The 12411-nt window shown below is 25.3% G+C and overlaps 1 protein-coding gene across 1 annotated transcript; it reads right to left on the bottom strand.

Annotated features, from left to right (window-relative positions):
- Nucleotides 1–2207: 2207 nt before the first annotated feature.
- Nucleotides 2208–11424, bottom strand: LOC145844529 (endonuclease III-like protein 1). Its single transcript, XM_082951927.1, has 5 exons — nt 11110–11424; nt 9655–9825; nt 7794–7953; nt 3495–3600; nt 2208–2526 (listed from the first exon to the last, which is right to left on the bottom strand). The coding sequence occupies exons 1-5, from the start codon at nt 11365–11367 to the stop codon at nt 2358–2360; spliced, it is 864 nt and encodes a 287-aa protein (XP_082808053.1). The 5' UTR covers nt 11368–11424; the 3' UTR covers nt 2208–2357.
- Between the last annotated feature and the right edge of the window lie 987 nt (nt 11425–12411).

Here is a 12411-nt window from a genome sequence, read left to right as displayed (position 1 = left end):
CAACTTGTGAGTTTAAATTAAGTAAAATTGTACTTAAGTGAGTAACTAAAAACTTTTGAAAACTAAATAATTTTATTTTCATTTAAAAGTAAGTGTTAATTTTCATAAATTTTACTTTTTAATACACTGATAGAATTTGGTTTTAAAGTCTTTGTAAAAAACAACTCTGAGTTTAGTTTTGATTACTTTTATTATCTATTTTAAACTCGACAAAATGTTTTTTTAACATGCTTACAAAAAATATTGTCATAAAACAAAATTTAAAATTTATACTCTGCCAGAAACTTTAACGATATCTTAAATTATTTATACGTGAATATAACTTAATTCATTAGTTGTATATATATTGTTTAAAAAGTATTTTTATATAAAAATATTTTTATTTTAGTACCAAGTCTTTAAATTTCTCAGTAAATGTTAAATCACTATTTATTGAAAACGTATATTTTAAAAAAATTAACATCACTTTATTTTAAGGTCTAAGACTGTTACAAAAGAATGTCAAGAAAATATAGCTAAGAAAGGTTAGTTAAATAAAAAAGATGTTAAATTTCAAAACTTTATTTTATCAATTAATTCTCATAAATTATTTTTATACCTTAAAATCTAATATATAATGTGTTAACAGTACACTAAAGATTAATAAAAAACTTACATAAGTATGCTAAAAATCATTTGTTATCATAACATCGTTTTGAGAACCCTATGAGTACTTGATGTAAATAATAAATTCTTTATCAAAAAATTAATTTGCTTGATATGACACAATTGATTGATACAATTAATATTTTGCTTAAATTTCAAGTTTTTTTTTTAGAAAATGATCAATCTATATTTTAAAACGATCTATTATATACAACATCGTCTGAAAATTTTTACTCCTGGTGATTTTACTTCAGCTAACTATGTATTTAAGATCTCCAAAAAAAGTCATATATAGGTCTTAAATAACCAAAAAAGAATTAAATATTACAAAACAAACAAGCATTCAAATTAAATAATCAATAAGTTCAAAATAACACTAAAATAACAACAACATAACTTTTTTATACATTTAAATTTATTTTAGTGTTACATGTAAATTTATGAAAGCCATGTTTTTATAAAAACTCAAGTCTTGCTTACTTAGCATATTTACAACAAACAAAACAGACATTGGAACAAACACCAATGAAACAGTAAATATGGTTAGAAGTCTTCCATTTGAAGTTGTTGATACAAGAGAACCTGAATCATTGCAAGTTAATGATCTTTCCTGGCTCAACAATCTAACAACCAGAAAAAGCTACACTGCACCAACAAACGCAAACTGTCTGGATACTGAAATCAAAAGTTCGACTGAAAAAGAGCAACAATAAATAAAAAGTGTAACAATTTAAAGAAAAAGTTAAATTAGAGAAAGCAAGAAAAACATAAGATAACTAATAAACAACAAACAAATACTTTTTATAAAACTCGTTCTTAATCAAAACTATTTTAAAACAATTGAAAAAAGGTTTTCTTCATTTCTATTATTCAAAATAGTTAGTGTTTGCTATACGCTTAAATTTTTATAATATTTACATTAGTTTTATAAATCAATTTTTGTACTAATAGCATACTATACTCTTTTATAAACTTTTAAGTCAGTTTAATATTGTGTGGACATCAACACCTCATATTTTTGTTAACATTTTAATAACAATTAAAAATACATTTATATAACTAACAGGAATTGTATGATTATCTTAGTTTTAGTTTTAATGCTTGTTTTATATAAAAAAATTGATACATGCTAGTATACCTAAGAGATCTCGACATATGTAAAAACACTCAAAACTTTTCTTATTGATTTAAGATGTATTTAAATTAATATTTTCATTTGCTTACATTTATAAGAAATAAGTAGTTATAAATCGTACAAAAAATAGTTCAAATCCACAACTGTTATAGATGTAACGACTTTATATAGACTTTGTTTTCAAAGAAAATATTTTTAACGAAAAAGTACAAAGAGGAGTTTATAATCTGCAAACAGTAAATTTTTTTAAAAAACTATAACTAAAAAGGTACAAAGTTTTATATTGAACCTGAACCGCAAAGTAATAAGTTTTAATCTGTTAACATTATTTTTTTAAAAAAAGTAACAAAATAAAAAACGAACATAAAACGAACTTAAAGAAGTTTAACCTTTTTTATTTTTACATAATGAAAAAAAGTTTAAGCTAGTGAAAAAGTTATAGAGTGAAAACTTAAAAAAAATTACCTATGACAAATAATTTACTAAATGGTACTTTAGGACTCTTCAAAAGTTTGATAAAAATAAAGTTTTAAAAACGTAAAACACACAAAAAAAATCCAAGTACTTTACAATTCCTTTACTTTAGCTCTTTTTTAATTTTCCTCTTTAATGGTTTATAGAAACTTGGATCCTCAGCATAGGGACAAATGGACTGATTGAGACACTGTGAACATTTTGGTCTAAGAGGCAAGCATATTTGTTGTCCAAATCCAACTAAAAGCTTATTAACTTCCTTCCAGTATTCCCTAAAATTATTATTTTATCAAGTATTTAAACAGCATATTTTTTCAAAACTTATTGTTCTAAAATAATAAAATACATTTTGATATATGTAAAATAACTTACGCTAGATTAATTGAGTACGGTTTTATTTATCAAATTGTGCACTGCACATAGTGTGCATGATTTTTTTACTGGGCAAAGAAAGTTTTGTTAGAAATTTGAATATATTTTGAGATTGGCTTTTACTGTATGTAATACAAGTTTAAACTTTACTTTTAGTTAGCTTCAGATGATTTGTAACTTAGTCTAATTAAATATTAAGTTACAAACAAACGATAGTATTGAATACAATATACATGCTCGGTGTGAATTGAATGAAGTAAATATTTTCTTTGAATGTGCACAGTTTTTATTCTGTGAGCCACTGGTTATTCACTTTTATTCACGCTTTAATTTATTTTCAAAATTGATTATTTTATAATCTTTAACTAAACAAGTAAAACAACTAATTTCTACCTTCTTCTTATAATGAAGTTTGGGTAAATACTTCTACTTAGTCATTTTGTAAATAATTTATACCAAAGGCACATTGCTTAAAGTATCATCTACTTTAAATAAGTTCACCTATTATTTTTACAATTATAAAAAGTACTATATTTTACATTATAAAAAATTAATATGTCTAAATAACCTTGATTTATACTTTATTAATATATATTGCTACAACTACTGACATTAGATGGTTTTCTATCACTTAAAATGAATTGACAACTATAACAAGCTCTGATACTCCAGTGAAAACTTAAAAAAAACATTAATATAACATCATACAGTTTGATTGTATAAATCTATTTCAGAGTGTCTAATTTCTACCGTAAATTATATTTTAGAATATTAAAAATGATGCACTTCTATTTAGCAACTAATAATATGATACATTTCTTCGATGATATTATATATACGTATATCATTATAAATTGAATGAAATTACCTTGGTAACCAATCCTCAAGCTCCTTTCTTGTCTTTTCAGGTATATTCGTTTGATTTTTCACCCATCTAAGTCGGTTTGATATTCTATGGACATGCACATCAACACCTAGTATTTTCATATAAAGTTTAATTACAATTTAAAAAGTTACACTTCTATAGCTCTACACAAGTCATTAAATTAACTTAAATTTTGTCGATTAAATTATATTATTAATTTTATTTATTATGAGTAGGAATTTATACCGTAAAGCAAATTACAAAGTAGGTAACATTTATACAACTTGTACAGCCATACAAAAATCTCTGTCAACAACACAGGATTGCAATTTTTGTTGACTTTTTCATGGGCAATTATAAATCATCTTAGAAAACATTGTTCACTTAATTTACATGCTTTCATTTACTTTTAAATAAACTATAATTTAACAACTAACAGTATCTGTAATAACAAATTAAAAGTAGATTACAATATTGAATACGTTCATAAACTTCTTTTATTTTAAGGTTAATTTGTATTTATTGCCACAATTAATAAATGTTACTTGAGTTTTATTTTATTAAATTTGATGCAATCAGTGTAAATTTTAAGGATTTGTTTAGAATTTACTTATTGTTTAGAAAAAAAATATTTTTAATAAAATGCTCTAATGTTTGATGTCAAGTTGCTAAAAAACGCTGAATAGCCAAGAAATATCATCAACTAGCATAAGAACTCATTTAAAATGCAAAGAAAACTTCTAAAAAATCAAAGGTGTCAAAACCAAAACAAAATTAACCATATTTCTTATTGTTATTACTGTTATTATTATTTTTATTATTATTGTGTTGTTTTAATATTTTGTGTAGACTAGAATATATCAATTATAAATAAAACATGTGTAATAGAAACTTAGGTATAAAAAACGTGTAAAAAAATTAAACTGTAAAGAAATGACATTTTAGTTAATTACTATGCATTACTTTTGTACAAAACGGAAAACATTTGCATTTAGTTTTTACCAAATAGATATTATATAACTATCATACTAATTCAAAGTACTTTTTACACTATTTTTTAAGAAAATAATTTGCTGTTGTAAGAAGAAAGTTGTTATAGAATTGAGAAAAAAAACCTGGTATAATGCTAACCTGTCTTTTTCACATTTTTAAGCTAAATCAGTAAAGTCTTTTAACTGTCTTAAAATTTTATACATGAGCTTGAAACTAAACTTATTAAACAAATTTAATTTAAAACATATGTTTGCTCAGCGGGCCACATTTACATGCTCACGGGCCGCAAAATTTTCTTTTGCGGGCCGCATTCCATTCAAAAAAATAACTTGCTCGCGGGCCGCAGATTTACCCTTCACGGGCCGCATTTGGCCTGCGGGCCGCAGTTTGCTGACCCCTGAACTAGATCATGGTTTTGCCATAAGCTACAACGAGGCCATAGGTTAAGGGTCGTCAGTAATTAAAGGACCATGAGGCCTATTATGGAATTAATCATGAAGAGCAAAAAAAAGGTCTTAAGCGTATTTATGGATAGTTTTGAAACTTATACTAGATATTATTGAAAAATTTAATAAATTTAAGGAGAAATAAACTGTAAAAGGTGGTGCCACAACCCTATAATTTGAAACTTACTTTAGATATTCTGGAATTAATGATGAAGAGCAAAAAACAAAAAGGCCTTAAGGCGTATTTGAGGGTAGTTTTTTGAGAAACCTTGTCTGAGGGGTGTATAGTATTTTATAATTCCTTAAAGGGAGCCTTATGAAAAATAAAGTTTGGGAAACCCTGAATTAAATCAAAAAGTTACAAATAGTTTAAAAGTAAAGCTGTGATATTTTATAAAAACTAAAACTGTCTTGTAACTTTGTTTATTAAACTTTTATATAAAAAAGTTTTAATGTACTTCAAATAAGCTATTTTTTATTGGAAACTATTTTTCTTAGCTGCTAAGTCATCTTTGAAGCTTACAAAAATTAAACTGCCATTAAAGACATGAGAGTTCAATAGTTTCCCAGTAAAATATACAAACTTTAAAACGAAACTTATTAACATATTTTTTAAAGAACAGTTTAATGAAAATTTGAAATATAAAAAAGTTAGGAATTGTAAAATTTACAATTTCAAATATTAATCAAATCGTCAATTTAGGATTATAAAAGAATTTTATGCAAGACTAATTGTACCTTGAATTTTTATTCGAACCTATATATTGTGTAAAAACTTAATCTTAGCGGAGTCCATAGATCTTTGATATAAAAGAAAATGCATGATTTAATTAAATAAAACAAGTTTTAAAAAATAATAAAAACTTAATTTATTACTTAAACAAAATGTTCTTAACTTAATATAATCTGTCTGACAAATATTGCAATTAGTTTAAAAAAATAATATTCGGTTTTTTAAACTATCAACTAATTAGAATTAGTCTAAAGAGACGACTATTTTTTTTTGTAGATTCAAAGAGATTTAAATTCATATTTATTATCAAATAATAAGACTGATATAATATTGGTTTAGTTAAACGTACTTAAAGCTTTTTCATGTTAGCTTCCCATATTATATCCTTAATACTTACTAGTGTTGTCCTTAGTATTGTTTATAGTTGCCAATTGTAAATTAGTTTTAAAAGAAGAGCTGGTATAATTAAAGTTTTTTTAAATCTAATAGTTATAAAGTTTATACATTTTCGCACTTAATCTAAGGGCATAGGAGGGTCCAACAACACGGATATAGTTATGAACTGCAAAAATTTTAAACAATCAGTCAATTTTGAACGGAGCTTAACTTCAATTACTAGATAGCTTATACTCTTGTTTGGTATCTTTTTTAAGCAATATGTCTACTTTGTTATCTATACAGAGTATAAGGTTTTGACTCTTTCTCTCCATTTGAAAAAAAAAAACTAAATATTATTGTAATACAAAATTTATAGTAGTCTGGTTAGTTAGTTAAAAAGTTTCTAATTGATATAGCTTCAGAAGTTGATGTTAACAGCAACATTAGCCTTTTCGCAGATGGCAAAAAATTGTTTTACCAATCGAACTCAACTTTACAATATTCCTTAGATATAATTTACGATTAGCTTAAATAAATCAAACTAAACTATAACCCTAGTAAATGTCAAGTTCTAAATATTAAAATATACACTACTATCTCTACTTTTGTTTTTTAAATAAACAATATTAACTTATCTTCAACTGAAGTGTTTAATGACCTTTGAATTTTTATTGCTAAAAATTTTAAATGGATCAGCATATTAATTACATTTACCGAATTGCATCTACTAAATCTTTTCAAGATTTAAAAAGCTTTCAGTCTCCGGATATAAACAGCCTTAATAATTTTTTTCTTATTTTAACTCGTCCTAAGTTAAAATATAAAACACCAATCTGTCCTACAATATTAAAAAAAAATATATTAACCATATAGAATCTCTTCAAAGAAAATATACTATATTAGCCTTCAACCGCTGCAATATTTCAATAATGAGGCTTGGCAGAGTTCTTTTCTTTATATCAGTCAGTTGAAATATGGAACAAACTTAAAGATAAATCAAAAATTTAAAGAATTTCGTTTAAAGTTAAAAAAGTTTTATTTGAATTAAATTTTTGTTAGTAAAACTAATAAGTAATATTTATCAAGTGTTGATTTAATTTAAGATTTAGCTTAGTTTATAATTTAGCAGCACCTTTATTCTATAATTGATGAGACCTTTTCAATTTTATAAAATTTAAGTTTTCAGTGTTTTTTTTATGTTACAGATTTGGTACTAGTTTTAAACTTAAATTGGCCTGCATGCAAAATTGATGTTCTGTGCAAAAAAGTCATTGTGCAAAATTGCTGTTGTGCAACAATGCTGCCATAAAAAATTTTAATAGTGAAAAAGTGTCTCCTTGTGAAAAATGACCACGCGTGCAAAAGTGACGATTGTGCAAAAGTGTTCCCTCGTGCAAAAGTGTTCCCTCGTGCAAAAGTGACCCTCAGTGCAAAAGAGTTGCTGTGCAAAAGTGACCCTCCGTGCAAAAACGACGCCCTGCAAAAGTGTCACCTTGTGCTAAAGTGACACTCGTGCAAAAGTGTCCCCTTGTGCAAAAGTGACGCTTGTGCAAAAGTGACACCCACCCGAACAGAGACATTGTACAAAGATCTAAGTGCCACTAAATTTAAATTTTACTAATGCTAAAATAAAATATATAGTTTAAGGCAACAAATAATAATGCTTATAAAGGGACAGTTATTTATAAACAAAGACTTAAAACTATACAACTTTGCTTTATAAATCATTTTGTATAATAACATTTGTCTAACCTATGCCAACAACCTGGTTCCAACCGCTAGACATTGCTAGATAAGCCATCTTAGGACCTACTCCAGGTAATTTAATCAAATCTTCAACATTGTTTGGTATATCACTGTCATACTTATCAACCAATATCTTGGCACAATCTTTGAGATAAGTGGCTTTTCGCTGTATTAAATACATGTTTTTTATTAAATTTGTGTAGATGTTTATCAAATTTTTGATTTGAAAAAATGGTTTCTTATATTGATAATAATTAGTGATGTACCGGACTCACTATCCAGGTATCTATCCAGGACTCACTAGCCGGATATTGCCATTTTTGTCTGATACCTGGTTCAGGCCAAATCTTGATATGAAAAAAATGTCCGGATCCAGTTCCGGCTGGATCCTAATTTGAAAAAAAAGTCCGAATCCGGGTCTGGCTGGATCCTAATTTGAAAAAAAAAAGTCCGTATTTGGGTCCGGCCGGACCCTAAATTGTGGGTCCGGTACATCACTAATAATAATTTATACGTTTTATTTTTTTATATTATTAAGTTTAAAATCTGAAATTCACTTTATTAGACTAAGTTAATATACTATATTAATCTAATTAAACTCAATTTTTGGTTAAAACCTTAAAGTAAAGGAAGACTTAATAAAACAGAAGGCTACATGACATCAAACTACCAAAAGTCAAATAAATTCTGATTAAAATTTTAAGAGACCATGGCTAAAAAACTTACTTGAAATAGAAAAACTATATCAGAAAGCCTACTTAATAAAGTATTGAATAGAGTTATGATGGAAATTATAGAGTTTATAAGAAAAAAATCACCATTAGTAAAAAAAATTATATTGATCGCCCAAGATAGACAAAAATTTTAAGAATTTAAACATTTAATTTTTAAATTTATCCATAAAGTCTTATTTAAAATATACAAACTTATAGCACCAGTAGCATCCTTTTAAATATACAGTTAATATTAATAAAAAATAGATTGGTAAGCTCTAGTAATATTTAAAATACAATAATTGTGTTAGTTTACTTTTTCTTAACACAACTCACTATAAAAGTTTAAATCATGAAAAATAAATGCTTGGCCTTACTTATTAAATCAAATAACTTTATACATAACTATTTGACAGACATAATTTTTTTGAAAGTTTATAAAAGTTACACTTGACATTTTATTTCTCAAAATATAAACTTTAATTTGTTATAAATTTACTAGATATATCAATAAAAAATGATTGGTTGATTTTATCAAACAACTTGCCTTTACATTTTTTTAATTGATATAACTGGTAAAGATAGAAAATTTGAATACCATAGAAAGTTTACAATTTTATTTAGTCTTATTCTTAACACTACATGGTTGTCATTCTTAAAGCAAAAAAAAAAGCAGTCTTATTGACCAAAAACTACTCTGAGTCAGTTAGAGTTTTTTTAATGAAAAACTTATTGTATAAATAGTTCAAAAAATGGATAATTTTGCTGTTGATTAAGCTTAAATACTTCAAAATAAACTTTTTTCATAAGATTTTATAATTTAAAAAATCACAGTTTATAGAAAAAAATGTTTTAAAATTGTTTAAACTAGCCTGATATTTGCTGTTAAAAATATAAAGCTGCCTGAATTTGGAAAAAAAACTGCAACCAGGCCTGACTTAACATAAGTTTTTAAAAGACCTTAAAAGTTTTAAACTAGCCTGAGTTATGCTGGTTAAAAGGTAAGATTAACATTAATCAACAGTTTAACACAATTAAAAACAAATTTTCAAAACACAATAAGTTATAATCTAGCAAATTTATTCATTATTGTATCTTAAAAAAAATGAAGTCTCTGAAAAAGAATAAGAAGGAGATCAAACTTTTATTTTAACCTTAAAGAATCCTACAGGATATATAAGATCTTGTATTTTTGTAACATTCATGTTCGCAATTTTTTCTGGTGTAAGTCCATGAACTATAAGCTTTTGTACAGCTGCATGTGTGACCTGATCCTTTGTCATAGCTGATAGCATCAATGACGTTAATACATGATAACGCTTTTCCTGTTTTGTAAGATAAAGTCATAATAAAGTAACACATTTAAAAATAATTTAAACTTATTCTTCATAGATATTTTTCTGTTTAATGGTTTGGTAGTTACCTAGGACGATGTTGCACCAACATCAAGCTGAATTTATATAATATTTGATGTCTTTTTTAACAATAGTTTTAGGCTAAAAATCATTGCTTTAAGCCTAATATTTTTAATCTTAAAAGATACTTGGTTTTAAACAAGCTATATGAATAAATGGTAAAAAATAATTTAATTATTTTAAATATTTGATTGTATTTTAAAATATTGTAATCAATATAAATTGTTATATTACTATAATTGCTTTACATTGTAAAATTAAAGCGATTAAATATTTGAATTTATAAGTCTATGAGAAATAAGTTTATTTTTATTTATAGAAGATAAATTTTTAGTCAAAAGTTATGGATGAAAAAGGCATTAAATATAATATAATTTCTGCTTAATATACTTATTTATTGTAAACTAATAAAACTTAAATATTTTATCTCTTTTATATGACAATACAAAGCGATTATATCAATACATTGATTTATGTTGATTATGATATGGTGAAATAAAGTCAATTAAATATTTAAGTTTATCATAATTAAATTTAATTCTTACTATGTATTTATAACGCTTGTTTAAAAAAAGTATCTTTTTAGATTTAAATTAACACAAATTAGGCTTAAAACATTGATTTTTAACATATAATTGTGGTTAAAAAAGACATCAAATATAACATATTTTCAGTTTGATATTGGTGCAACATCATCCTAATTAATTACCCAAGTATCTTTTAAGATTAAACATTTTAGGCTCAAAACATAGATTTTTAGCCTAAAGTTATCCTTGTAAAAAACATAAAATATAATATAACTTCAGCTTGACATTGGTGTGACATTATCCTAGGTAATTACCAAAGGTTTTTTATAGGTTAATATTTTTTGTGAGTAAGCTAATATTTTGTACAATTGTCTATGATTGAATCTTTTAAATCTATATAAGGTACTTATTTTAAAAACAAGTACAAGTATTTCAATTACAAAATTTTTGATCATAAGTAAAAAAATATTATACTTGTTTATTACATCCTAAACATTTAGCTTATGGTATTTTATTAGTAAAATAATCAAAACATATTAAGCATGTTTGCAAAAAAACTTGAGAAAGTTTTTATAAAAGTAAAAGTTTTAAAAAAAGTATTTAAGATCCCAAAATTCAGTATTTTTAAATATTTATCTTTATTATCAAGAAAAAAAATGGAGTTTACTTTTTCTGTGAGTTCTTGATTTGTTCGCTCACAGCCCATTGTGTCAACAGGAGCATCTTTTTTAGCTCTCATAGTACGAATGTTATCAAGCTGTTTTCTCCAATACAAAGGCTCCCATTTGGTTCCTGGCTCAGTTTTTATTTCAACTTTAATCTCTTTCTTTACAGACTTATTCAAAACATCATTTGCAAGTTTTTCTGCTTTAACTTTCTTACTTAAGGCTGTAAGTGCTAACTTTGAAACTTTGTTAGAGTTCATTGTATTTGTTATGTCTGGTTCTACTTTTATTAACTTGGAGTCTATACTTTTTGTGGTCGAGCGAGTTCTTCTTGACATGTTAATTGTAAAACTCTGCAGACAGGCTTTCAAAATTGCTGCAACTAACTAATAGTATTTTTCAAATATTTTACTTACACAATTGAAAGTATTTTTTTAAGTATCTCCAACTTTAGATTGATATTCAAACAATTTATAGTCTGAAAAAGTTTTAATCTAAAATCTGTATTGTATTGATTATTGAACGACAAAAAATACGCTAAAATATAGTTTGGTCAAAGGACCTGTTGTACAAAAAAAAACCTTTTGATTATCGAGTCGTACACCAGAACAGTTTAATGTCATACCCAGGACAGAATCTTAAACTTAACGTGTAATTGTAAAAACGTAACATTTTTAAAACTAAAAGAAATAAAACTTATGAATTATTTAAATCGCGTAGATTTATTTTCCACTAGTTTTTATTTTAAACCAAGAGATAATTTATGAATTTAATCTAGGGTAGAACACAATTTTGTTCTTAAAGTAGGTCGAGTTTTCGAAAGTACTATTTTAACTGATTAAATTTAACAAGTTTAAATTTGTAACTTGCTTTATGAAATCTTAACATCAACTCTGATTGTTTTAATTATTTTAGTATATGTTAGAATCCGTAAAAATTGCCTCGGGCATTTACAATTGTGGCTAAAACTAAAAAGTTTTAGGCAGAAATAAATTCAAAATGCGATTTTTTTTTATTTCTCTTAGAGAAATTGTTTTTAAAGTAAAATAAACCGAAATGATCATGACAAAACTTAATGAACCTGTTTTGTATAAATTTTACGCTAAGTAAGTTACACAAAAGTTTTTCAAAGATATTTTAGAAGCTAGAAGTATACTTAAACTTAGCATTAATCATACATAGGGGCAACCTAAGATTATAAGTCAAATATGTACCTAACATTTTTTTAAGAAAAAGCTACTCAAAAGTTATACTTTACAAAAGTTAATTGTAAAAAAATAATAAAACATATAAAAAATTCAAAA

The sequence above is a fragment of the Thalia democratica genome, chromosome 9 (assembly GCF_965202585.1).
Source record: "Thalia democratica chromosome 9, ktThaDemo2.hap1.1, whole genome shotgun sequence".
Taxonomy (NCBI): domain Eukaryota; kingdom Metazoa; phylum Chordata; class Thaliacea; order Salpida; family Salpidae; genus Thalia; species Thalia democratica.
This window is presented reverse-complemented; position numbering and strand designations above follow the sequence as displayed.

Coding starts and splice junctions, on each gene's coding strand:
- LOC145844529 (XM_082951927.1), bottom strand. CDS start 11,367: ATGAACTCTAACAAAGTTTCAAAGTTAGCACTTACAGCCTTAAGTAAG. Junction 7,954..9,654: donor ATCCTGTAGGATTCTTTAAG/GTTAAAATAAAA, acceptor TATTTAATACAG/CGAAAAGCCACTTATCTCAA. Junction 2,527..3,494: donor CTTGAGGATTGGTTACCAAG/GTAATTTCATTC, acceptor TAATAATTTTAG/GGAATACTGGAAGGAAGTTA.